Source organism: Bos javanicus, chromosome 29 (assembly GCF_032452875.1).
Source record: "Bos javanicus breed banteng chromosome 29, ARS-OSU_banteng_1.0, whole genome shotgun sequence".
NCBI classification, from domain to species: Eukaryota; Metazoa; Chordata; class Mammalia; order Artiodactyla; family Bovidae; genus Bos; species Bos javanicus.
Window position 1 is genome coordinate 29996618 of NC_083896.1, and position 26151 is coordinate 30022768.

General features: G+C 50.0%; 3 protein-coding genes across 16 annotated transcripts in view; 2 read left to right on the top strand and 1 right to left on the bottom strand.

The window, feature by feature from the left end:
• The window catches only part of FAM118B (family with sequence similarity 118 member B), a 48602-nt gene extending 38800 nt beyond the window's left edge, over nucleotides 1–9802 (top strand). The window contains exons 5-8 of one of the 2 annotated variants that reach the window (XM_061406397.1): nucleotides 1922–2050; nucleotides 3520–3805; nucleotides 8864–8923; nucleotides 9303–9802. In XM_061406397.1, coding sequence (XP_061262381.1) covers nucleotides 1922–2050; nucleotides 3520–3805; nucleotides 8864–8923; nucleotides 9303–9316 — 489 coding nt within the window. In that variant the 3' untranslated portion in view covers nucleotides 9317–9802. The remainder of the gene's footprint in view (nucleotides 1–1921; nucleotides 2051–3519; nucleotides 3806–8863; nucleotides 8924–9302) is intronic. The other variant, XM_061406398.1, reaches the window with a different exon arrangement.
• Nucleotides 9803–10059: 257 nt separating this feature from the next.
• Nucleotides 10060–16462, bottom strand: SRPRA (SRP receptor subunit alpha). The gene is made up of 14 exons (XM_061406381.1): nucleotides 16226–16462; nucleotides 15512–15595; nucleotides 15053–15216; nucleotides 14497–14660; nucleotides 14084–14243; nucleotides 13799–13952; nucleotides 13485–13576; nucleotides 13265–13383; nucleotides 13058–13144; nucleotides 12582–12754; nucleotides 12271–12484; nucleotides 11467–11630; nucleotides 11284–11382; nucleotides 10060–11147 (listed from the first exon to the last, which is right to left on the bottom strand). The coding sequence occupies exons 1-14, from the start codon at nucleotides 16340–16342 to the stop codon at nucleotides 11019–11021; spliced, it is 1920 nt and encodes a 639-aa protein (XP_061262365.1). The 5' UTR covers nucleotides 16343–16462; the 3' UTR covers nucleotides 10060–11018.
• A 146-nt stretch (nucleotides 16463–16608) lies between these two features.
• FOXRED1 (FAD dependent oxidoreductase domain containing 1) lies at nucleotides 16609–24319 on the top strand. Of its 13 annotated transcripts, XM_061406384.1 has the most exons (12): nucleotides 16765–16833; nucleotides 17127–17274; nucleotides 18929–19149; nucleotides 19812–19922; nucleotides 20396–20514; nucleotides 21410–21504; nucleotides 21805–21906; nucleotides 22269–22345; nucleotides 22700–22860; nucleotides 22955–23084; nucleotides 23323–23427; nucleotides 23629–24319. In XM_061406384.1, exons 2-12 carry the CDS (start codon nucleotides 17259–17261, stop codon nucleotides 23881–23883), a joined length of 1392 nt encoding a protein of 463 aa, XP_061262368.1. In that variant the 5' UTR covers nucleotides 16765–16833; nucleotides 17127–17258; the 3' UTR covers nucleotides 23884–24319. The 13 variants fall into 13 exon arrangements, with proteins under 13 accessions (XP_061262373.1, XP_061262372.1, XP_061262378.1 ...); XM_061406382.1 differs by lacking the exon at nucleotides 17127–17274 and having other exon boundaries at nucleotides 16632–16833; XM_061406387.1 differs by lacking the exon at nucleotides 17127–17274 and having other exon boundaries at nucleotides 16651–16833; nucleotides 24017–24319.
• Nucleotides 24320–26151: the final 1832 nt, after the last annotated feature.

Below are 26151 nucleotides of genomic sequence, written 5' to 3' on the forward strand. Positions count from 1 at the left end.
TTGTCCTGCCCTGCAGTTTTTGTAATTTTACTTGTATACTTTGTTTTCCTGGGAACCTGCCTTTGTGTTCCACTTAGAGCCCATCTAAGTATAGTTGGGACAAACCAATGATTTCCCCCACGGGCACTCATTGTCATAGCACTGCCCTGGCCAGAGCAGGGGCTGTGATACCAGTCTTGTGGTTTTGCTGGCCTTGAAGTCAGGTTGTAAAAGGAAATCCAATTTAGAGAAATGGTGCTGTGAAGACTGGTTTTGTCTGGCTGGAGTGTTTTCCTCCTGCTGCCCCCATGCTTTGTACGGCCTGCTCCTTCTTCACCTGTAAGACCCCACTTGTGAATCACTTCCTCCGAGAGGTCTTCTCTGACCACCCTAATTTAAAAGGGACCCACCCTTATTTTTGGATTCAGTTTTTCAATGGAGTACGTGTCGTAACTTTCCATTTTCATCTTGGGTTGTTGTCTGCCCTAGAGGAAAGCACCTCTATTTGAACAGGGACCATGTCAGCCCTTCTTACTCTGATGCCTAAGAAAGTACTTGGCACATACTAGTAGGTGGTCAGTAAATATTTTGTGAATAAATAAACGATTGAATTAAATTTAAAAATGAATGGCAGGAAACAACTTCCATCCTGTTTCTGATGTAATCTCTGAAGATCATGACCAGCATCAGACGCATAAGGGTCTTTCTTAAGTTAAGGATTTCCTGGACTTCCCTGGCGGTCCAGTGGTTAAGAACCCATGCTTTCATCACAGAGAGCGCAGATTCAATCCCTGGTAAGGGGATTAAGATCCCACATGCTGCGAGGTGCAGCCGAAAAATAAAGTTAAGGATATCTAGCAGACTTGAAATTTTCCTTCTCATTTTCATCCCGGAGTCTCAAGATTTGCTTTTGTAGTTAGTCCACATTAGGGGCAGTATTGAAGTTAAAGGGTTAAAGCCACTGACTGGTAGTCAGAATAGAGCCAAGTAATACTTACGATTCTAAATCTCTGTGCCTCTTTTTTCCCTAATCATACCTTATTTCTCTAGAGTGTTATAAAAACAAATTTATACTGTCTCAAGTCCTTGGGAAAATGGAAACCACGGGACCCGGTTGGTCCTTACCATTGGCGGCTAAGTGGTCATTCTTCCTTGGTGGCCTCTTAGGTAGCTCACAGGTGACTGAAGTGATTCTTCTACTACTTATCAATTGCTGCACAAGAAATCACCCTGAAAACTTGGTGGTTTAAAACAACACTTTATTTGCCCATGATAATGTGAAGTTGCCACCTGAGCTGGGCTAATGGGCTCCGCTGGGCCATTCTGCTGGTTTTGCAGGCTGCCCACATGACTGTGGTCCTCTGGTGGCCAGACTGGGTGGTGTGAGATAACCTTGCTTGTGTGTCTGTTGTGCGGGCTGTTGGCTGGGCCATCAGACTTCTTCACATGGTAGCTGGGTTCCAAAAGCAGCAAAAGAGAAAGAAGGCACATTGTGCCAACGTTTTCCAAGTTTCTTCTCCTGTTTGCTTATGCCCCGTTTTCTAAAGCCAGCCATATGGCCAAGCCTGGAGTAAATGTGAAAGGGGACTAGACCAGGGAGTCGCTACAAGGCTTGACGTCTTGGGGATCCATACTGAAAGGGCCATCTGTGGCTGTCTTGTGTATCACCAGTGGAAAGAGCCCATGTGGTTTTTGCAGATGATGACATATTCTGATTTTTGATTATTTCTTTGCAAGAGAAATTACCAGACTTGCCATCATTCCTAACAGTCATGCCTGCAGTACAAAGGCCACATCGAGTGGCCACATTCTTGCCCTGTGATATTATGAAGCTGGAGAGTGTGTCAGAAGCCTGGTCCTCAAAAGACTGTCTTGCCCACTGGGACCTTGAAGCAGGTGCTCAGCCCTGGCCACCTGGCTAAGCTTTGTTTATGTTGTGCAGGTCCTTGAGTGGGCTCAGGAGAAGCGGAAGCTGAGTGTCCTACACATCCATGGGGTCTACACCAACCCGAGTGGCATTGTCCTTCACCCAGCTGGTTATCAGAATGTGCTCAGGAATACTGAAGTTATGGTAAGTGGTGCTGACCTAGCTGCTCTTGGGAAAGCCTTTCTGGGAACCTTCTGAACACACCACTGAGCTTCCAGGGTTAACAGTTTCTTTTCATCACTTAAAATTGGAAGGCCAAGCATTCTTTTCTGTGCTTCTTAGCTTGTGAACGTGTGTGCCATCTTGGGAAATGTCAGACATCTCTTCAGGTGTCAGGCCCTGTGGTTTTACTTTGTTCTTGATTGACAGCCAGCAGTTGGCACTGTTACTGGCATCATCTTCACATACAAAGAAGATATATTTGTATTCATTATTTGGTATACATGGTATTATCTTCCCAGGTGACACAGTGGTAAAGAATCTGCCTGCCAGTGCAAGGAACACAGGAGACACGGGTTCAATCCCTGGGCCGGGAACCTCCCCTGGAGAAGGAAATGGCAACCCACTCCAGTATTCTCGCCTGGGAAATCCCATGGACAGAGGAGCCTGTCTGGGTTCACAAAGAGTCGGGCACAACTGAGCAACTGAGCACTCACAGACACACATACATGGAATTAGTAACCCTCTCTATGCCAAGACTAATTTGTGCAGTTTTTCACTAACCAATTACTACTAGAGCATACATTCTGAAGAGTTTTTATATAAATGATGGTGGCTTTGTATTGAATCATCATACATATTCACTTATTGATCACTGGAGAAAAAATTTTTTTAATTTGCATAGGGTAATAAAATGGAGGCTTCATGAAAAAAGACCAAGAAAATGTGATTTTTTTTTAAAGCACAAGGGGACTTTTTTTCACCCGGTCTTTCCCTGACATCTGTTACAGCTTTATCTGTAACTGACACTGAGTGATCCCTTAAGCAAAATCATTTCTAATACTTAATACATACGTAGTGTGTGATATATATGTACATACATGTGTGTATAAATGTATACCCACAGGGACTTCCCTGGCAGTTCAGTGGTTAAGACTTTGCCATCCAATGCAGGGGCTCAGGTTCGATCCCTGGTCAAGGATCTAAGATCCCACATGCCTTGTGGCCAAAAAACCAAAACATAAAACAATGTTGTAACAAATTCAATAAAAGACTTTAAAAATGGTCCATATCAAAACAATCTTTAGAAAATGTCTTAAAAGTATATACACATGTGCATTAATGTTCTAAGGGCCAGGTTTTCTTTGAGCACTCTGGTGATGGGATTCTCTGGTTATTCATGGCTCAGTTTGTAAAGCAGAAAAAGCAGATATGGTCAAAAAATGGAAAGAGTAAAATGAATACAGACCCTGCGGGAGAATGCCAGGTAAAGATACAGTTTGAGAACAGTCATCAAGTTATAGCAGCAGACAGTGAGAAGATCGTGCTCCTTCATGGGCGTATCTGTCCTCTGACTCTTCACCCTGGTTCACTGCTTATCACAGTCTGCTCGATGCAGCAGTTGCAGACCTGTCTTCACAGTGTGACTCACATGTTGTTTCTCTCCCTACCAGAGAGAGATTCAGAAACTCTATGAAAACAAGTCATTCCTCTTCCTGGGCTGTGGCTGGACTGTGGATGACACCACTTTCCAAGCCCTTTTTCTGGAGGCCGTCAAGCATAAATCTGACTTAGAACATTTCATGCTAGTTCGGAGAGGAGATGTGGATGAATTCAAGAAGCTTCGAGAAAACATGCTGGACAAAGGGATTAAGGTCATCTCCTATGGAAATGACTATGCTGACCTTCCAGAATATTTCAAACGACTGACATGTGAGATCTCCACGAGGGGAAGGTCAGGTAAGTTGCGTTTGAGACTAAGAGGGGTCGGAGGGCAGCTGTTCTTCAGCCTGTTATGTGTTTGTGGTGGGTCAGGTCATCACCAAGATGCAGAATATAATCCTAACCAGATTATGAAGGGAGATCATGGTTAGTTTTCAGGTTAGACTAATCGGTGAAATGCAATTGAAATTTAGATTTCAGGGACTTCCCTGGTAGTCCAGTGGTTAAGAATGTACCTTCCAGTGCAGGGAATGTGGGTTCGATGCCTGGTTAGAGAACTAACATCCCACATGCCGAGGGGCAGCTAAGCCTGGAGCCCGTGCACTGCAACAAAGACCCAGGGCAGTTCAGTTCAGTTGTTCAGTCATATCTGACTCTGCGGCCCCATGGACTGCAGCACGCCAGGCCTCCCTGTCCATCACCAACTCCCGGAGTTTACCCAAACCCATGTCCATTGAGTTGGTCATGCCATCCAGCCATCCTATCCTCTGTCGTCCCCTTCTCCTCCTGCCCTCAATCTTTCCCAGCATCAGGGTCTTTTCAAATGAGTCAGCTCTTCGCATCAGGTGGCCAAAGTATTGGAGTTTCAGCTTCAACATCAGTCCTTCCAATGAACACCCAGGGCCGATCTCCTTCAGAATGGACTGGTTGGATCTCCTTGCAGTCTAAGGGACTCTCAAGCGTCTTCTCCAACACCACAGTTCAAAAGCATCAATTCTTATAGTCCAACTCTCACATCCATATATGACCACTGGAAAAACCATAGGCTTGACTAGATGGACCTTTTTTGGCAAAGTAATGTCTCTGCTTTTTAATATGCTGTCTAGGTTGGTCATAACTTTCTTTCCAAGGAGTAAGTGTCTGTTAATTTCATGGCTGCATTCACCATCTGCAGTGATTTTGGAGCCCAAAAAAATTAAGTCAGCCACTGTTTCTACTGTTTCCCCATCTATTTCCCATGAAGTGATGGGACCAGATGCCATGATCTTCGTTTTCTGAATGTTGAACTTTAAGCCAACTTTTTCACTCTCCTCTTTCACTTTGATCAAGAGGCTCTTTAGTTCCTCTTCACTTTCTGCCATAAGGGTGGTGCCATCTGCATATCTGAGGTTATTGATATTTCTCCCCCCGAAAAATAATAAATTTTAAAAAAGAAAGAATTTAGATTTGAAAAATAGGGAAGAATGGTAACTCCCTTTTGGCTAAGGCTGTGAGGAAAAAAATATATTTGTGCAATTTTGGTGGGAAGGTAAAGTTATTACAACTTTTCTGAAGGGTAAATTTGGAATATGTTCAGAATTTTAAAACCTTTGACCCAGAAATCCCTTTCGATAAAATCTATCTTAGAAATTTCTCCTAAAGGAGATCACTGGACACTCACACAATTATACGACACAGTTGCACAAAGATAAAGGCGTGGGGATGTAGTCAGGGTTGTGGGTAAATGGCAAAAATTGGAAGCAGCCTAAAATGTTCCAGAAAATAGGTGATTCTATAAATACACCATTTATTAATTGATTAAATATTAAATACTTATGAAGCCATAAAATAAAAAATGCTTTTACTGCCCAAAATAATGTCAGAGATATAATATTCTGAGTGGAAAAAATAAAATGCAGGTTGTAAAATGCATTTTTGTATCCCAATCCCTGGCATACAAGATTGTAGATGTTTTCTATTTTTGTTTGGTGTGCATGGCTTCTCTGGTGCCATAAAGAATCCACCTGCCAATGTAGGAGATGCTGGTTCAACCCTTGGGTTGGGAAGATCCCTTGGAGGAGGAAATGGCACCCACTCCAGTGTCCTTGCCTGGGAGATCCCGTGGACAGAGGCACCTGGCGGGCTACAGTCCACGGGGTCGCAAAGAGTTGGACATGACTGAGCGACTAAACAATAGCATAGAGATATGCCTGGCATGAGGCTTAGAAAATTAACTGTGGCTGTCTCTAGGCAGTAGGAGTTAACGTGTTTAATATTTTTTCCTATATTATGAAATATGAAAATCTATTTTTTACGATTATGCTTTGTCTTTTTAAACAGGAAAAAAAAAACGCTTCAAAAATGTTATGTGGAAACTGTTGTGGTGGCGTTAAAGTCAAGTTAGGGGTACCATTCACTTGACATTTTACCTCTCAGTTCTAACTAGAAAGCCAAATGCGGATAAAAGTTTCCATTTACTAATGGCTCCAGGCAAGCTTCCTCAGCCTACCAAATGTAAAACTTTTTGGTATAGCTAAATTGGAGAATGCTTTTTTAAGACCTTAGTTTGAATAAAGCCGGGCCCCAAGGTATGCCCATTATGACTCAGCACACAGTTCCAAAGAAACCTTACTGCTGTTATGTAGAATATGTTCTTGAAAAGTTATTTGCTAATATGCATTTTCATGGTCAATCTGAATGCATCTTAGGGGCCTCTTAAAGGATGGGTAGTTTAATATAGAGAGAATTTGTCCTATGCAATGGGATTCTCATGTGATGAGAAATTCCACAAACTGTGATTATCCATGGCTCTGTTTTGATGGAACAAGATTTGTAAAAGGCATCACCATAACTAAACATTTTGAAAACTAAGTCTACCCTTTTTATAGAAGAGTTTTAAAAGCCCTTAAAAAAGGAAATTTTCCAATTTATCTTTTCTGTGAAAGCAGTTTGCTAATCTTTCTTGGTGATGTTTTCTGTTGTCGTGCAATATTCCAGATGCTTCTACTGTTTGCCCATAGGTGGGACTCTCAGTAGGCTTTTCCACTGGGCAAGGAGTACTCACTTTGTTCTTTTCATCTGTGTTCTTGAGGTCTTCTAGCCAGGGAAGATGCTAATGTGGAAGAGAACAAAATCCCGCCAGACAGCTCTTCCTACACTAAGCCTTTTATTGACAAAAGTCATCAGAAGTATTGCGAAGCTGCACAGACTGTCCTTAGCTGCATGGGCTTCCTAGCAGAGCAACTCCCCATGAAGTTACCACTCATTGTTGCTGCTGCTGCTGCTGCTAAGTTGCTTCAGTCGTGTCCGACTCTGTGCAACCCTATAGACTGCAGCCCATCAGGCTCCCCCATCCCTGGGATTCTCCGGGCAAGAATACTGGAGTGGGTTGCCATTTCCTTCTCCAATGCATGAAAGTGAAAAGTGAAAGTGAAGTCGCTCAGTCGTGTCCGACAGCCTACCAGGCTCCTCCGTCCATGGGATTTTCCAGGCAAGAGGACTGGAGTGGGGTGCCATTGCCTTCTCTGTACCACTCATTAGGGTATTGTGAATTGTTAAACATCAAGGATTTTCCGTGTGGCCAGGGGCTTTAATTAGAATGGTCAGCTGAAGTTTGTGATCTGAAATCTAGCAGAGCAGTTTTAGGTTAAAGCACTTCAAGTCAAATTTACCTTCCATCCACAGTTATGTTTTGAGTCTATAGATAAATACCAGTGAGAGGTCAGAGGTCTTTCACCGCTGCTGTTTTATAACCCTGAGCTCTTGCTCTGTACTGGGCATTGTGCTGTGTCCAAACTTTTGCAAAGTGAAAATTACTTAGGTTGGAAGATTCTGTAGGCTGCAGATACATTTATTTCAGGAAAATCAAGTAATGGGGAAAATAAGGTAATTCTTTTATAATTCACTACTATCACAAGAGCAGTCACTTTGGTGTATTTCAGTTAAGTTTTCCTTGTGCATTTCCTCATGGTTGTAAACAAAATCTATATACAGTCCTGGTACTTTTTAAATTCAGTGATACATACCATACATTTCCACACATGGCTGCAGTCTTCATAGCCAGTATGACTGTTATAATCCACTGTGTCACAGTTACCTAATTATTTCCCTGTTTTAGGCAGTATCTAGTTTTTTCTACTGTAAGCACTGTTGCAGTGAACGTATCTTCATCCCTGGAGTTTTTCCTTTTGCCAGTAATTTCCATAGGCTGTATTCTCAGTATAATTACCAGGTCAAAGGTAACATTTTAGTGGCTGATAAATATTGCTCTGTTTTCCAGGAGGGGAATCCCAGTTTGTATGTTCGAGCGCTGTCTCTTGCTTATTTTTACTCCAGCTGTCCATGTTTCTGTCTGCTATTCTTTTCTCCTGTGTATTCAGTTTTAAACTTCTTCCCACGCATTATTTATTCCAGTGCTGTCCAACAGAATTTTCTGTGCTGACTGAAGTATTCTATCATCTCTGTCCAGTACTGTAACCACAAGCCACACATGGCCATTGAGTTTTGAAGTGTAGTTAAGTGTGACTGGGGAACAGACTTTTTTCTTTTTTGGCCGCCCCATGCCGCTTGTGGAATCTCAGTTCCCCAGCCAGAGATCGAACCCACCCCCCCCCGCAGTGGAAGTGTGGAGTCCTAACCACTGGACCTCCAGGGGAGTCCCTGAGGAACACAGTTTTTAATTTAGAACTAAATAGCACATGTGGCCAATGGCACTGTATCAGACAGCAAGGCTCTAAGCCCATTCTGGGGGTGTTAGCTCAGCTCCTAGTCACTCTTCTGCTTGACTGAATTTTCCCCCTTGCATGCTGCTTCCTGTCCCCGGCTGGAGTAGTTTTATTTACCTAAACTTGGGCTTCTGGACTAGTTAGGGACACACTTGTTTTTTCACAAGGAGTGTTAGCGCACTCAGGGACCTCAGTGTTTCCCTATCATCTAGTACAACAGTGTGAAGACTAACCTGGTTTATGCCCCTGCCTCGGAGAAGGAAATGGCACCCCACTCCAATACTCGTGCCTGGAAAATCCCATGGATGGAGGAGCCTGGTAGGCTGCAGTCCATGGGGTCGCTAAGAGTCGGACGCGACTGAGCGACCACTTTCATTTTTCACTTTCACGCATTGGAGAAGGAAATGGCAACCCACTCCAGTGTTCTTGCCTGGAGAATCCCAGGGACGGGGGAGCCTGGTGGACTGCTGTCTTTGGGGTCGCACAGAGTCTGACACGACTGAAGCGACTTAGCAGCAGCAGCAGCAACTGTGCATTAGTGATAATTTCATCCTTAGTCAGACCATGTGCTTTCACCTCCCTTTAGTTGGCTGCTTTGCTAAGTTTTAGCTGTTCGGTCATATTATCTGATACTGATGTGTGTTCTGTTTAGCAGGGATCGTGAGAGAAGGCCAGCTGAATGGCTCGTCTACAGCACACAGTGAAATAAGAGGTATACTGTTTCCTGTTCAACCATTTGTCAGCAGAAAACGTTTTCCCAGCACTCAGTTAAGACCTTGGAGAATGACTTAGCTCTCCCACCTGTAGAGTCTGGATTTTCCTACCAAGTCCATTCACAGGTTTCCTAGTATTTGGTGTCTTGTCCTTTCTAGGATTAAGCTTGACTTCAGTTTCTGGAGAAGGAAATGGCAACCCACTCCAGTACCTTTGCCCGGAAAATCCTATGGACGGAGGAGCCCGGTAGGCTACAGTCCATGGGGTCGCAGAGTTGGATACAACTGAGCGATTTCACTTTCCTTTCAGTTTCTGCAGCTTTAGATGGATAAACCTGACATGTGAAACTTCACTTACCATCTTTTTTCTCTCTGCAGACCATAGTACCTGAGAGAGCTAGAGAACGGCCACCATTAGATCAAGTTGTCAGGGCCTACCGTGGAGTGTTTAACAAGTGAACTTACAAGAACCCGAAGCAGCTCCTAGGAAGTACCAATACCCAGAGGCTGAAAGCTGGGGGTTAGCAGAGATGTCCAACTTAATCCTTCATGCCGGCTCATTCCTCTGCAGCCTGTTCCAGTTCAATACCCAAGTGACAAGGGGCCCAAATGGAGCCCCCACCCCACCCCAGGCTGAGTCCACACAGCAGGTCAACAGGACATTTCCACCGACTGTGGCTGCACAGAGGACTTGGGCTCTCGACGCCACGGGTTCGCCGTGGCCCTTGCGGCAGTTTTGTACTCTATACTTGGTTTTTCAATTAAGCTTAATGGCTTTTTTAAAATATGACTTGAAGCTCTAGTTTTCTAGACCTTTTACAGTGTACAGTATTTTACATAATTGAGCTGTAATATTAAAAGCTTCTTCATTTACTTCCCAGGGCCCCAGCTCTACTTTGAGTCACTTTAGAAAACTCCTGACCTGCAAAGGTACAGGCCGAATTTAAATTTTAAAAGTTCTATTCTTGTACCCTGTGGGGAAGGTGATCTCATTCTGGGGACAAGCGCTGATTTTCACCTGATTCCTCAACATTATCAGTTCCCGTTTCCCTTCCTGCCATGTACCCTAGAAACTCTAGTTAGTGTGCTGTAGTTTAGTTTTGAATCCTCTGTAAAATGACTCCAAGACCTAAAAGGCAATTTACTTATGAAATGTATTTTCTCATATAAATTATGTATTCCTCTGGGCAGACAGCCTTCACCTTATTGCACGAACAGCACATCTGTAACACCAAGCTGCAGGACAAGCCTTAACAAGGTCTGCATTCTTCAGCGTGGCGCTCGTCTACCAGGCACTGTAGAGGAGGAGGAGGAGCCAGGATCCGCTGGGGAGCAGAAGGGGGAGGGGGCAACATGTACCCCTCCTGACAGTTGGTTTTCTCCTGGGAAGGGGAACATGCGGTTACGTGTGGATTCTGGAAGTGGGAGGAGGTCTTGGAGGCTGAGAAGCCCAATGCAACACTGCAGCGCGGCTCCTTTTACTTCTGTGGGAGGCGGGGACCCCTCTCACTCATCTGTAACACATCACTCTGGCCTCGCTGAGGCTTTGGGGAAAAGGGGAAGGGATCATTGAATTAGCAGCAATTAAGAAGAGGCCATACACTGCCACAGTGTAGGGGTGTTATCCTGGCCCTGCGGACCTGAATGCTGTGTATCCTACGGAGAGGGGCCATCGAGACCCAGAGCAGGCTCTCAAGCCTCTTCTCTAATGGAGCGGGGGACGATGCTCGGATGTCCCCATGACCACACTAACTAGCAGAGCTCTGGTGTTGGATCTACTAACCATTGGTCAAAGCTGTAATGAGACCGAGTCTGTAGGCAGAGTGAGGGATGCTGGATTAGGAAGGGGGAAGAGCACGGGGGTGGGGCGGGGAAGGGTAGTGGGCAGTGACTAACATGATTAGGCCCTCCTTGCAGGTGGAGGCTGGGCTGAACAGAGAGTGGGGTTACGAGGGGCTGCAGGCCCCGGAGCCCCCCTCACTCTGCCTTTGAACTACACTGAAGACAAGCTGCTCACATACTCTAAAGCACATTCTTGATACAGGGATAGGGACTTTGGGGGAAGCGGTGATTTGGTATCAGGCGAGAGCCACATTAAGCCTTCATGAGGGCAGCCACCACAGCCTTGGCGTTTAGACTGCGTAGGTCACAGTAGGTCTGGCCAGTGCCCACAAAGACGATGGGTTTGCTTGTGATGTAGGTCATAGAAATCGCAGCTCCCACCTGAAGCAGAGACAGGATACCCAGTCATTTCTGGACCCTGCCTTTGCACTCCCTCAGCGACGGGAGGCTCCGCTCCCCTGTGAAGGACAGCCACTCCCCTCCTGGTCCCACTCTGCCCTGTCTCGCCCATGTTTACCTTGTCATCAATGGTATCAAATTTGGTAAGGACAATGCCATCAATGAGCCGAGGTGTCTGGGCCATAGAATGGTCAGCCAAGGCTCTGTTGAACTTGACCTGAAAGGAGAAACATGATATAAATATAACATACCTAACTGGCCAGAGCTGAGGTTGGGAAGAGAACCAGGCCCGAGCCCTCACCAGCTGGTCCACGGCCTCGTTGCCTACTAAGGCCTCCCCCACAAACAGCACCAGGTCAGGTGTGTTGACAGTGATGAGCTTGGCCAGGGCAGTCATCAGGGGAGCGTTGTCTTGCATGCGGCCAGCTGTGTCCACCAGCACCACATCAAAGCCTTGGTTACGTGCTAGAAAGAAAAAAGTGGTCAACTCAAAACTCCTGGACTGTTACACTCATTTCCAGCTTCTTAACAGGTCCTAAACTGGCCCTATTAGAAGTCTGCCTGTTTATTTCCTTAGGTTCCGAATCAAGTTAGAAGGTGATGTAAGAAACAGTTTCCACACGCTGTCATGAAGCATATTTAGGGAAAGGAGAGCAGGTGGGTGTGTGTGTACACTCAGTGTGCCTGACTCTCTGCAACTCTGTGGACTGTAGCCCGCCAGGCTCCTCTGTCCATGAATTTCCCAGGCAAGAATACTGGAGTGGGTTCCATTTCCTCCTGCAGGGGATCTTCCCGACCCAGGGCTGGAACCTGTATCTATTTTGTCTCCTGCATTGGCAGGCAGATTCTTTACCACTGAGCCACACCCGGGAAGCCCTAGCAGGAGGATAAAGGTGACCAAATATTGAGGTAACAAAACGAATATACGAGGTTTGCCTGCAACTACACGTTACCCCAAAGTGGAGCATGGCATGGCACACCACTAATTCTGAGCTGCTACTGAGCAGAAAGTTGGTGGTAGGGTAACCCTGGTCCTCTGCAAGTTCCAAGAGAACCCCCGGAGCAAAGGGGCGCACACAAGCTCCACACTTGCTGTGCACCGTACCAAAGGCAATGGCCTCCATGGCAATGCCAGCAGCATCCTTGCCGTAGCCCTTCTCGAACAACTGCACCATGGTCCGGCCGCCGTGCTTCTCGGGGGGGTGCAGGGCGCTCAGACGCCGGGTGTGCGTCCGCAGCTGTTCCACAGCCCCGGCACGAAATGTGTCGCAGGCAGCGATGAGGACACTGAAGCCGTTCTCTAACAGCCAGAAGGAGATCTGCAAAAGAGGCCGAACTGTCAGCCAGCCCCAGAGTGGCAAAGACGGAAAAAGCAGCAGAAACACTGTCAGACTCAGCCTGGGGAACAGCACCCACCTTGGCAAGGTTGGTAGACTTCCCCACGCCGTTCACACCACAGAAAGTGACCACGTACGGGCGCTGATGACGCTGGGCATCCATGATGTCCCGGAGCATGTCTACGCGGCGCTGCGGCTGTAGAATCTGCACCAAGGACTCCTGCAGAGCTTGCTTGACCGTGGAAGTCACCGCTGGGGGTGGGGCAGGGAGGTATACCCATGAAGCCCAAGTCAGGTGCTCCGAACACCTGGCATCTTGCTGAGCTAAAGGGAACTAGGATCCTGCCCAGGAATCCACACCATATCTGACAGCCCTAAGCACCTGACAAGTAATTGATTCAAATCTTCTTAAGTTAGATGTCATGAACACCTGAAGTCTAAGTGAAACAACAGAGATTTAGAGATTACAGTTTGTCAAAAGTCACGCATCTAATAAGAATGGTGGTGACTTCATAACCTCCACCCAAGCACTTCTAGGTCTGGGGGGATACTTACTGCTGAACGTCCCCATCACCTTCCCTTCCAACTTGTTGGCCACGGATTCACAGAGCTGGACTGCAATGTCTGCTGCCACATTCTTAGCTAAGGAGGGGGACAAGCGTGGGGTGAATGCCCTGGCAGGAGTGAACGACCCCCATGGTACAGCCCTTCTACCCCACTATCCTTAGCCCAAAAACACGAGTCTGCCCTGTCCTGACTCACCAATGAGATGATCACGCATCTTGTCCAGCACAGATTCCATGTCTTCACGAGTCAAGCTCTTGGAACCCACAAGGCCCTTGAGCATCCCAAACATGCCACCCAGAGTCCCCTTGGTAGCACTGCAGGCACAGAAAACCACAGATGCACAGAAAGCCAGCAGGCAGCCAGCAAGTCCTGTGCCTTTGGAGCCATACCCGCCACCCGCCACCAAATCCCGTACCTAGGTTTGGTGGAGTTCTGAGCAGCTCCTTCATCATCTGAGCTGCTGCAGTCCAGATCCTGAAGCTGCCTCCCAGGCCCAGTCCCTCGAATCTGGAGGGTGTGGGGAGAGGAAGAAGGGATCAGGAAACCATGAGCTGGTGGGGAGGGAAGCCTGGAGTGACCCTGTCCCACACTGCTCTGCCCCTTTGACTCCAGAAGCTCCAAATGTAACCCACCCTCTGGCTCCAAGGAATCAAGGGGACTGCCCTCATCTCTCCTTCCCCCTGCTGCTTATTACCATTAACCCTCACTCTGGCCCCTGCTACCTCTTACCAAGTTGATGTCCTCAGGCGGGGCCGCTTCGGGGGCTCCGTTGGTGGTGGGAGTGCTGTAGTCCAGAACTTCCTTGTTAGCAGAGCCTCCCAGTGCCCACACCCGGGGTGCCTTTTTGCCTTTCTCCTTGGGAGCATCTGACTTACTGGACTTGCTGTGAAGGGTTACAGTAGAGAGGGTTATGGTGGAGCAGCAGGAGAGGCAGCATCCACCTCAGAGACAAGGACTCCCTCACCCCTAATGTGTCTGGATAGCAAAAGCTGAGGGCAAAGCTGGGCTGCTCACCTGGACTTCTCCATACCCCTCCCATGCTTCTGAATGAACTCTTCCCGCTTCCTGCGGATCTGCTCCTCTTTGGAAAGTTCCTCCCCGTTCTCAGGTCCTACTGGGAGACCTGACTTTTCTGCAGGGGCTGCTTTGCTAGTAGCCAGAGGGCCATCAGAACCTGTCAAGGAGAAAACTCACTGAAAAAAAAAAGACCGAATTCCAACAAAATAGACAAATGGGGAAAACCCTCCCAGATCATTCAGAGAAAACTGTGAAGAAACACCTGGGGGATCACCGACATTGGGGACAATAATGAGGGTGGTGGGCACCTGAGCCAGGGAGGCAAACGACGACAGAGGGAAGGACAGGGAGCCGCTTCAGTGCCACCTGAACAACGTCTCATGCCCCTGGATGTCCAAGTTCAAACTCACCTTCCTTCTTGGCCCCCTTGTTTTTTTTGTTATTCTTGGCTTTTTCCTTAGGCTTTTCACCCCGTGTCTCAATCATGGATCTCACAGGTTTCTTCGCCTTCTCAGAATCTTCAAATTTCTTCATGGTAGTGGGAGCACGGATCTTACTGCTCTCCTCTGCTTCACTAAAGAGAAAAGTTCATACTAAGTCGCTTCAGTCGTGTCTGACTCTGCGATTCTATGGACAGAGGAGCCTGGTGGGCCAGGATTGGATTCTCCAGTCAAGAATTCTAGAGTGGGTTGACACTTCCTTCTCCAGGGGATCTTCCCAAGCCAGGGATCAAACCTGGGTTTCCCACATTGCAGGTATTCTTTACCATCTGAGCCACCAGGGAAGCCCAAAGAGAAAAGGTTGACAGTCTAAATCCAGGGGAAGGGCCCTCACACCAAGCAGGCAATCAGAACTGGGAAGCCAACTCAGGAGCCCCTTTCAACCCACAGTGTACTATGCCCTCTTGGGAAGGAAGGGAACTCATCAAGTCTCAGAAATTGATTTTGCAGAGGGGAGGCCTCTCACCGAAGGAGCCGCAGAAAGTCATTCTGGAAATCGAAAGTGCCATTCAATAGACTTAAGGCACTCTGCTGTTGGATCTCAGTGCGGTACTTGTCTCGAAACAGCCGGTGAACGTCGTCTATCAACTTGTCCACATACGTCAGTGTTAGGATCTTCTGAAAACCTACCTGTTCAGGGAAAGGAACAGAGCCAGCAGATCTGCTTACATGCCAGCCCAGAACAGAGGGAAGCCAACTTGACCCAGGCCTCCAGGGACTGGCTCAGCCCCTGGCCGGTTTCCCTGACCTGAGGAGCAGCCAAGCCCTCTGACTGGGCCCAAGAGCGGCTTCCCTTTTCCCCTCCACCCTCCTTGTTTTCTCAGTTACTTCATCGTAGACACTGGGTGCAATTAATCAGGATTTTCTGAATCATCAGGACTGCCTGTCAGTGTAATCGTTACCCCTCTAAAATACCCTCACTTACCACAAACACCAACTCAAACTGGTTGTCCAGTTTATACTTGAGAGTGAGTGCCTCATGGGTGAAGGAGTTGTTACCTCCTCTCTCCTGGAAAAAGAGTGTATCTCAGAATTCAGACTGTCCCCTCAAACACCTGGAGCTGGGCCCCTCCAGGACTACCTTCGGGAAGGAACCAGACATTCCCCTAAACTCAAACCTGTCCTCCAGGGCCAAAAGATTCAGGGCACTGCTCTCCAGCATTACACCTGGGAGAAAAGTGTAGACACCCAGCTGGGGGGGTGGGGGAAGGAGGGGAAAGGTGGGAGGCACCGACATGTGCCAGCGAGAAGAGTCCTCATGTAAACAATCAGGTTTACCGGCAGCCGGACACTATCTACACTTCTTAAAAGACGTTCTTTCATCCTTTATCTCATCCAGCCTTTGCGACAACAGAAAAGCAAGCCGCTGGCAGTGAAACTGGGGAACGAAGGGAGGTCTCAATGGACTACCGAATCCTGCCAGAGTCCCAGAAAGCGGAGGGGGGAGGGGACATCACAAAGTTGAGGGATGGTCTGATAGGAGCGGGAGAAAGAAGCGGAGTTCTGGCTACAAGCGAGTGGCCAGTTTGAGGTGGGCAGACAGGGTGAGAGGGAGGCCCGGGATCAGTCAAAGGGGACTAGGGGTCGGGTCAGGGGGGAGGGGGACGAGCCCGGAGTTCTGATCCCGCGGGGGCGGTACCTGCAGCAGCACGGAACGAATTAACGCGTTAACAGGCCCGGTGCATGAGTCGCTCACGCCCTGAAAGCACCAGAGAACGAGCCCGCCTTTGGAAAAAATGGTGAAGAAGTCGAGCATGGCGGCAGCGGGAAAGGAGCCGGGGCCGGCGCCGGGAACTCAGGCCTCGATCGCCGCTGCTTCCTGCTGCGCCAAGCGCGGGACACGTCACACCAGCGGCCCCGGAAACCGGCGCAGCCGCACTTCCGCTCAGCGCCGCCCGGATCCCTCCCCGGCTCCGCCCACGGGCGCGCAGGACTGACGTAGACGCCCAGCTGGCCAATGGAGGGTGGGGGCGGGCCTCGGCGGGCCTCTCAGCATGTCCTGGGAGGGACCGACCGCCTATAGGGTGGGGGGGCAGGACCCCGTGGCGTCGCTGGCAATGGGAGTGCTCGAATGAACGACTGGCGTCGCGTAGTAGTGACTGCAGGCTGGGACTGTACCCGGGTAGGGTGCTGCTCTCCTAGCGGCCAGCAACAGCAGGGCCATGCTTCGGAGGGCGCTGCGGCTCCGCCTGGGCCCGTGCCTCTCCGGACGGGGGCTAGGCACATACAGAAGAGGCTCTACTCTGGGTAAAGTTGAGGGCAGCGGAGGGTATCGTGGTTCTGGGGTGTCCCCAGTCTCCAGCCTTGTGACCTTCAGGACTCAGAATCCAAGCCCACGCTGGGAAGACAGTGGGTCCCTCGGAGTAGGGGGTAACCTTGCCTGCCGGAGCTTGTAGAGCCTGGACAGGGGTATGGATCCCAGAGTTGCCTTTCTCAGGTGACATATCCCAGATGATTCTATGCCTGAGTTTGCCACCAAAATTGCAGCCGGGCTGATTCTTTGGTTGCACAGAAATTAATGAAGTCGTGCTTGCACGCAGGATGCTGTTTTGTGGCCGTGAGGAGGAAAGAAGAGAGAGGATTCGATACACGTCCTGGAGGTGTCTGAGGTGTAGCTGGAGAGGGAAGGCTTCGTAGACCAGTTGAAAACTGAAGAGAAGCCAACTAGGACGATGTCCTGCACTGCCAGTAGGTAGTGTTGGTAGCCATACATGGAACGGCTGGGAACTGAGATCAGCCTTGAAAGATGGTGTTTACTGGCTCAAGGAAAGTGTGAGCTCCAGGTTCTGGAGAACTGAGCAAAGGTTAGAGAAGTATCGTTTTCGTGCAAGGAATTAGCAAAGGCCATCCAGATAGAGAGTTGAGTAGTAGTATGAAATTATGGGTAAGGTTAAGTCCAGATCAAAGAAAGACTCGAATGCTGAGAAGAGTTTGAACTTGGGACTGGAGACAGTGACAGGAGACTTGGAGATTTATGAGCTTGGTGTGAAAGACAAAAAGATTCATGTATTCAAGGCATTTATTGAGCACTTAGGATGTGCTAGGCTGGAGATTTGGTGGAGAAGATAGACATAGCGCAGTATGAAGCAATCACAGATGAGTTCAAAGTTGCAAGTGTGCTGCATGTTGCAGAAGAACAGTTCACTGAGCTATGAGATAGCTATGAGATAATAACAGGATTACTTGGTATAGTCTAGGGGAGGTCAGGAAAGGCATTCCTGAGAAAATGATAACCGAGCTGAGATCAAAAGGAACCAAGGATTCTTAACTGGGCAAAGAAGTGGGCGCAGAGTTTCAAAGCAGAGAGAACACCTGTGTAAGTCCTCTGTGGCAGAAATGAAGGGGTGAGGTTGGAGGGTTCTGGGGTGAACAAGAGCTAGATTGGGCAGTGTCTCACAGGCCACGTGAAAGATTTTGAACCTTTGTCCTTAGAGTGATGGAATGCCATGGAAGGTTCTAAGCAAAAGAGTGTTTGATTAGATTAATATTCAGAAGAGGTCATTCTAGCTGTGATAGACTCATTGGAAAAGACCCTGATGCTGGGAAAGATTGAAGGCAGGAGCCGAAGGGGGCAACAGGATTAGATGGTTGGATAGCATCACCGACTCAGTGGATATGAGTTTGAGCATCCTGTGGGAGTTGGTGATGGACAGGGAGGCCTGGCGTGCTTCAGTCCACGGGGTTGCAAAGAGTCGGACATGGCTTAGCTATTGAACAACAACAACAAAGCTGTGATATAGGAAAGAAGTTGGGGGGTAGGACAAGAGGGGAATGAGTGGAAATGGGAGCTCTTAACAGCCTTCGTGGGAAAGACATCATCGTGGTTTGGTCCAGGGCAGTGGTGGTAGAGATGGGGAAAAAAAGGGGGACAGATTGGAGAGAGATTTAAGAGGCAAAGCCATAAGAACTTGATAACAGGCAGGATGTGCGTGTAGATTTGCTGGTGGTGATGAATATCCAGGAGAAGGTGCCACTCAGAGGTCCATGCTTCTGAGGGCCCTGTGGCTCTAGATGTGCCAGGACTTATTCGTCCAGAAGCCCAGGAGAGAAATGTGTAAGTCCCCTGGCCTAGGGAGAGAGTAGAGAGTGTTCACTTTAGGAAGCTGAATCTTGCAGAGCTAGTATAATGCACTCAAAGGAAGTGAGACTTGGGCACAGAGACCATGAGGCAAAGCTGTGGAATGCTGCTGGGTGCCAGCTGACCTTGTGAGGACTAAAAACTCAGTGTCAGTTTAGCCCACCTTTTCCTGTGCCCATCTTCTGACCACGATATACACACACCCCACCCCGCCTCTTGGAAAGGAGATGCATGGCCCTCTCTGATCATAACTGCATCCCACAGACTGGGATGGAAAGGTGTCGGAGATCAAGAAGAAGATCCAGTCCATCTTCCCTGGCGGGGCTTGGAACCCACTGTATGACACCAGCCACCTGCCCCCCGAACGCTCAGATGTGGTGATTGTTGGGGGTGGGGTGCTTGGCCTGTCTGTGGCCTACTGGCTGAAGAGGTTGGAGAAGCAGCAAGGTGCCATTCGGGTGCTGGTGGTGGAGCGGGACCACACGGTGAGGTCTGAGGTGGGGCAGAGTCTGGCAACTCAGAGTCAGGGGCAGGGGAGGAGAAGAAAGGCTGAAATCTCTGAAGGGACAGGACTTTGGCCCTTGTTGTGAAACAGCCCCAGGTTCTTCTCAAACTAGTGACCTTGACAGTAAGGTTTTTGCTTTTGAAAGCAAATTTCACAATTGTTGTGTGTTTTGAGATTGCAGAGGTCTGGCCTGCATTCCAGCTGTAATCAGCGCAAACAGTTATTACAAACCCCTTGCAGGCTTCATTGCTTCTGAGGTTTTTGTGTTTTAATTGTTCCTGTTTACCACTGCTGGCTAGTCACAGGTCTTGCTCCATTGGCCATGTCCTTCTGTTTTCCAGTTAGCAGAACCAAAAGTCAGTCTCCAGCCTTGGACTTCAGGGCCATTACCATTTTGTAACTTTGTATGAGGGTGTCCCGCCCTTTGATGACTGATCCTCTGCTCTGTACCTATCCTAATAAGTATTTTAATGACCGTTGTTCTCACTGCCTTCATTTGGGTTTGTTCACTTCAGCTCCTCTTAGATTATAAAACCTGAGGGTAGGACGCCCCTTCAACTTTGGACATGTGACTCTCACCCTCCACGACAGTATTCTTCTCACACAGAACAGGGCCCGCCTCACCTTGTCTCATCTCCGCAGTATGCCCGGGCCTCCACCGTGCTCTCCGTGGGCGGGATTCGCCAGCAGTTCTCATTGCCTCAGAACGTCCAGCTCTCCCTCTTTTCGGCCGAATTTCTACGGAACATCAATGTGAGATTGGGAGGGTGGGGGTGGCGACCCCTCCTTTAGCCCAGAGAGTGGGGCAGTCCTGCTGGCAGGGGAGACAGGGCAGCTAGGAGTTGGAAACACCAGTTTTCTTCCCAGTGGCAGTGCCTGGAGGGGGCTTTTCTCTGGGTTAGGGCACTGAGCTGAGGGTTGTGGTAAGAAAGCCAGAAAAGCTCCCTCTCCCTTTTTTTTTTTTTTTTTAAATATTTATGTATTTGGCTGCACTGGGTCTTAGTTGCAGTATGCAGAATCTTTGATCTTTGTTGCATCATGCAGGATCTCTAGTTACAGCTTGTGGGATGTCTAGATGTGGCATGTGGAATCTAGTTCCGTGACCAGGGATTGAACCTGGACCCGATGCATTGGGAGCTCAGAGTCTTAGCCTTTGGACACCCGGGAAGTCCCACTGCCTCCCTTCTTGAAGTCAGTTTCTTGGACGAGCTTTTCTTTGCACACAGGAGTACCTGGCGGTGGTCGATGACCCTCCCCTAGACCTCCAGTTCAACCCCTCCGGTTACCTCCTTCTGGCTTCTGAGGAGGGGGCTGCGATCATGGAACGCAACGTGAAAATGCAGAGGTGGGCGCCTGGCGCCGCCTCCGTGCTGCATCTCAGCGCCCTCTGACTCACTTTAGAGGCCAGGGTGACAGAGCTGATGAGACAGGCCCTGCTCCCTAGGAGCTCAGTCTGTCAGAAGGATGGACATGGGCAGACCTCCAGTGTCCCGTGCTAAGTGCTGTATCCAGACACGGACAGTCGCTGTCACAGTGGTTCCTAAATTCCCAGGCAATGAGAACCCCCCAGGACACATCCCTTCTACCAAGTCCCACGAATCCACAAGTGTTTTCTCTAACAGCCAGAAAGTAGAACTCGTAGGCTTTATGGAGGGCTCGTGTCAAAGGCTGTGGGCCAGCCAGTCAAGAGCAGGCATCTTCACCAGATGGCTCTATGACTGTGACTAGTGACGTCAAGTCACATCCTAAATACATCACAGATATTAACGCATTTAGTTGTCAGAACATCCCCATTTCCCACGTGGGGAACCTGAGGCACCCGGAGCTAGTAGGTGGTGGCACCAGGATTCGAACCAGACTGCCTCGTCCGGCTCGTGTGTCCTTTGGGCACCTGTGATGCTGCCTTTGGGCATCAGGGTTGCAGAGGGGACAGTTGTGTTGTGAGCAGGGCTGTACTGGAAGGTGGACGGGAAGGGCCCCCTGAGCAGAACAGAGTGACCCTCCCTGTTGTGAAAGCACAGGGAACAGTTGGTGGGGGGCAGGGGGCTTGGTGTGGCCAAAGGGAGTCTAGGCTGTCAGAGTGGAAAGGGAGGGCAGAGGCTGGACTCTTGACCAGGCAGCAAGGAAGAGTGGCCTGGGTGAGCTGACTGTGGAGCCAGGCCCCCCTACTCTCCCTCCTCCCCCGCCCCCCATACACATGCTCACTGAGCACACATGCGCAGACCCACGCATTCCTCCAGGCAGGAAGGAGCCAAAGTCTGTCTGATGTCTCCGGAGCAGCTTCAGAAAAAGTTTCCCTGGATCAACACAGAGGGAGTGGCTTTGGCATCATACGGTGAGCCTTGCTTGGAGAGGGGGTCAGAGGTTGAGGGGCGCCTCAGGGTGAGAGGTCTCCGCGCCCTGCAGCCAAGTCAAGGAGGAACTTGTCCCAGGAGGGACAGCTCCTCCCTCCTGGCCAGCAGGACCTGCCCCGGGCCAGGCCAGCTCTGTCCTTTCATAGGATCCAGCTCTGGTGCAGTCGATCAGTGTGACATTCCCCAGCTTACGAGCCCTGAAGAGGAGTCAAAGGGTGTGGGAAAGACAACAGGAGAGGAAGGTCCTAGGCCCCCTTCACGAGTCTTCTTTCTCCTCACAGGGCTGGAGAACGAGGGTTGGTTTGACCCCTGGTGTCTGCTCCAGGGGCTTCGGCGAAAGTTACAGTCCATGGGGGTCCTTTTCTGCCAAGGAGAGGTGACGCGTGAGTCTGAGGCCCGGTGCCCGTGGCTTATGTCCTCTGGCGGCGGGGAGGCCAGCCCACACCGGGTCTCGCCTGCACACACAGGCTGAGCAAGGGGAGTGGGGGCTTCTCTCCGGGTCTGGTCCTGAGCATCCCACCTCCAGCTCCTAAGCAGATTTTTCCATGACTCGTGAGCTGCTTGAAGTTCCGGCATCATCCTGTCCTGTGTGGCCAAGTTCGTCCTGGCTGCCCTGTCCCTTTTGGCTTCAATGCCTGTGGGACAGCTCCTAGCCTCCAGCTTTCTGTCCTTAGGGAACCAGTGGAAGCTCCATTTCCTTCCTCTTCAAGCCCTCAAGGACTTATCTTCTTCCCTTTTTCTGCAGGTTTCATCTCTTCATCCAGCCACATGGAGACTGCCAGCGGGGAGCAGTTGACTTTGAAAAGGATCCATGAGGTCCATGTAAGTTCTCAGCCTAGGGGCCTCCCTTAGCAAAGTGCATAGTGAGGAAAGTCATGACTGTCCTTGTGTTTATGCATTTTGTTTAAATTGTTTTAGTTATAGAGGAAAATTGCTTTACCATATTGTGTTGGTTTCTGCATACAACAACGCGAATCAGTCATAATTCTTTATATCCCTGCTTTCTTGATCCTCCCTCCCCCCTCCCATCCCACTCCTCTGATGTCACAAAATGCCAAGCTGGGCTGCCTGTGTTACATAGTCCCTTCCCACTCGCCGGCTGTTTTACACATGCCTGTCCTTTTGATCGTCTTCTACCCGCTTCCCGTGTGGGTAAACCGAGGCTGGGGTCCGCAGGTGAAGATGGACCACAGCCAGGAGTTCCAGCCTGTGGAGTGTGCCATAGTGGTCAATGCAGCGGGGGCCTGGTCTGGCCAAATAGCAGAGCTGGCTGGTGTTGGGAACGGGCCGCCGGGTACCATGCAGGGCACTAAGCTGCCCGTGGAGCCGAGGAAAAGGTGACTCCTCCAGGGCTCTTCAGGGGGTGGTTACACGAGGGTCGGGGTGGGGGGTCACTGTTCTCGCCACTTCTCACGCTGCTGGTCACGGCAGGTATGTGTACCTGTGGCACTGCCCCCAGGGACCAGGCCTGGAGGCACCGCTCGTCGCAGACCCCAGTGGAGCCTATTTCCGCCGGGAAGGATTAGGCAACAACTACCTGGGCAGCTGTAGCCCCACAGAGGTAAGCTCCGTGCGGTCAGGGTGCTGGCGAAGAGACGGAGAGCGGGTGTCACTCAGGAGTCAGGCTTCCTTGGAGGGCCCCACGCGGGAACTGATGTCACAGTCCCCTCTGGCTTTGAACTGGGGTCTCTTCCCCCCCAGCCCCTGCCCACCAAGGGGACCAACTAAAGAGGTCGGTGACGTCTGGATCTGCCCTTGTCCTGGACAACGTCAGCCCTGTCCCCACCTCTCCCTACCAGGAGGAGGAACCAGACCCAGGGAACCTGGAAGTGGACTACGACTTCTTCCAGGAGAAGGTGTGGCCCCGTTTGGCCCAGAGGGTACCAGCCTTTGAGACTCTAAAGGTAACTGGACTGAGACAGATGACCCTGGAGCCTCTGGGCCTGCTCCCAGAGCCTCCCACCCACCCCACACAACAGGGGCCTCCACTTCACAATGGCTGAGGACTATTCCGTGGGCCTGCTCGGAGGTGGTAGAGGGTACTGGGAGTGAGGTAGGGTGCATGGGCAGCCCTCCCAGGAGCCCCATATCTCGTGCTCCCGCAGGTCCGGAGTGCCTGGGCTGGCTATTATGACTACAACACCTTTGACCAGAACGGCGTGGTGGGCCCCCACCCCCTTGTCATCAACATGTACTTTGCGACGGGCTTCAGTGGCCACGGGCTCCAGCAGGCCCCCGCCGTGGGGCGGGCTGTGGCCGAGATGGTGCTGGAGGGCCACTTCCAGACCATCAACCTGAGCCCCTTCCTCTTCAGCCGCTTTTACTTTGGAGAGAAGGCCCAGGAACACTGTATCCTCTGAGCTCGGGAGTGCCTCACAGGCCCACCACCCACTGTGTCACCCTGGGCTCTGATCCTGGCCATGCTCATACCTCCTCACAGCTTGGGCCTCCCCAGCACCAAGCCAGGGTCTCCTCCACCCGCCTCTCTTCCAGGGCGCCCTGCCCCATATGGGCCCAGGCCCATGCTAATGGAGAACGATGGGGCGGGACCCCAGGACTGATCACGGCCCAGGTTGATGCCTCCCACCAGTAGCCCAGCAGGACAGAACACCTCAGGGGACCTGAGCATCAGGACCCAGGACTGGCTCCTTCCTGGTACCAAACCAGAGAGACTGCCTCTGCCTCTCTCAGCAGAGCCCAGACCAGAAGCAACCTGGGGCAGCTTGGCCTAGGTCTGTTGACTTTTCTGTTTATCCTCCTTATTGATCAATAAATGTGATTAACTCTTTCCTTTTAGCAGTCCTCTGTCCCTTCGTCTTTTCACCTAATGGCAGTCGCTTTTGAAATAGCACCCTAGTCGGTGGCCCTCCCACAGATCATCCGTTGGGAGAGGGAGGGAGGAGAGGGCAGTTGTGCTGCCGGGGGCCGGGGGTGGGGGGGTGGCCAGTGGAACCCCTGAGTAGAGGGTAGGTAAGCGCCAGGACTTATCAAGTGAGCAGAAGAGGAAGAGGCACCTGAACTCGGAATGAACGCAACAAACTCTCACTGAAACACAGGAAGGAAGTTGCCAGGGGCAGAGGGCAGGGATGGGGCAAGCTGAACCCAGTATCTGTGTTAACCCTATGAGGCTGCCTCCTTCAGTGTCCAGTATCCATTCACCCTTCCTTCTGTACAGACACCCCCACCTACGGTCGGAGGAAAAAGGCCTTCATCTGGCTCCTCCTCCAGCAGCTACTTCCTCCAGGACCGCAAATGCTGCACTTGTTAGGAAGGCAGGAATGAAACCTCTGTGGCTCAGATGGTAAAGAATCACCTGCAATGCAGGAGACATAAGAGACGGGTTTGATCCTTGGGTTGGGAAGATCCACTGGAGGAAATGGCACCTGGGAAATCCCATGGACAGTAGCCTGGCGGGCTACAGTCTATTTCAATTCAGTACAGTCGCTTAGTCACGTCCGACTCCCTTCGACCCCATGGACTAGCACGCCAGGCCTCCCTGTCCATTGCCAGCTCCCAGAGTTCACTCAAACTCATGTCCATCGAGTTGGTGATGCCATCCAACCATCTCATCCTCTGTCATCCCCTTCTCCTCCTGCCTTCAATCTTTCCCAGCATCAGGGTCTTTTCCAATGAGTCAGTTCTTCCCATCAGGTGGCCAAAGTATTGGAGCTTCAGCATCAGTCCTTCCAATGAATATTCAGGGCTGATCTCCTTTAGAATGGACTGGTTGGATCTCCTTGCAGTCCAAGGGACCCTCAAGAGTCTTCTCTAACACCACAGTTCAAAAGCATCAATTCTTTGGCACTCAGTTTTCTTTATAGTCCAACTTTCACATCCATACATGACTACTGGAAAAACCATAGCTTTGACTAGACGGACCTTTGTTGGCAAAGTAATGTCTCTGCTTTTTAATATGCTGTCTAGGTTGGTCATAACTTTTCTTCCAAGGAGCAAGCGTCTTTTAATTTCATGGCTTCAGTCACCATTTGCAGTGATTTTGGAGCCCCCAAAAATAAAGTCTGCCACTGTTTCCACTGTTTTCCCATCTATTTGCCATGAAGTGATGGGACTGGATGCCATGATCTTAGTTTTCTGCATGTTGAGCCTCAAGCCAACTTTTTCACTCTCCTCTTTCATCAAGAGGCTCTTTGGTTCCTCTTTGCTTTCTTCCATAAGGGTGGTGTCATCTGCATGTCTGAGGTTATTGATATTTTTCCCGGCAATCTTGTTTCCAGCTTGTGCTTCCTCCAGGCCAGTGTTTCTCATGATGTACTCTGCATATAAGTTAAATAAACAGGGTGACAATATACAGCCTTGACATACTCCTTTCCCTATTTGGAACCAGTCTGTTGTTCCATGTCCAGTTCTAACTGTTACTTCCTGTCCTGCATACAGATTTCTCAAGAGGCAGGTCAAGTGGTCTGGTATTCCCATCTCTTTAAGAATTTTCCAGAGTTTGTTGTGGTCCATGGGGTCGCAAAGAGACAGACATGACTGAGCGGCTGACCAACAATAACCATCTGCACTCCTGTGGGGCTTTATTTAGGCTGCTGCTGCTAAGTCACTTCAGTCGTGTCCGACTCTGTGCGACCCCATAGACGGCAGCCCACCAGGCTCCCCAGTCCCTG

Excerpts from the sequence above, each read along its gene's own strand:
- SRPRA (XM_061406381.1), bottom strand. The coding sequence starts at position 16,342 with ATGCTCGACTTCTTCACCATTTTTTCCAAAGGCGGGCTCGTTCTCTGG. Across the intron at positions 14,661-15,052 it reads GACTTTCTGCGGCTCCTTCG|TGAAGCAGAGGAGAGCAGTA; the intron begins GTGAGAGGCCTC and ends TTTTCTCTTTAG. Across the intron at positions 14,244-14,496 it reads CAAGGGGGCCAAGAAGGAAG|GTTCTGATGGCCCTCTGGCT; the intron begins GTGAGTTTGAAC and ends TCTCCTTGACAG.
- FOXRED1 (XM_061406382.1), top strand. The coding sequence starts at position 16,749 with ATGCTTCGGAGGGCGCTGCGGCTCCGCCTGGGCCCGTGCCTCTCCGGA. Across the intron at positions 21,907-22,268 it reads CTGCCAAGGAGAGGTGACGC|GTTTCATCTCTTCATCCAGC; the intron begins GTGAGTCTGAGG and ends CTTTTTCTGCAG. Across the intron at positions 22,346-22,699 it reads AAAGGATCCATGAGGTCCAT|GTGAAGATGGACCACAGCCA; the intron begins GTAAGTTCTCAG and ends TGGGGTCCGCAG.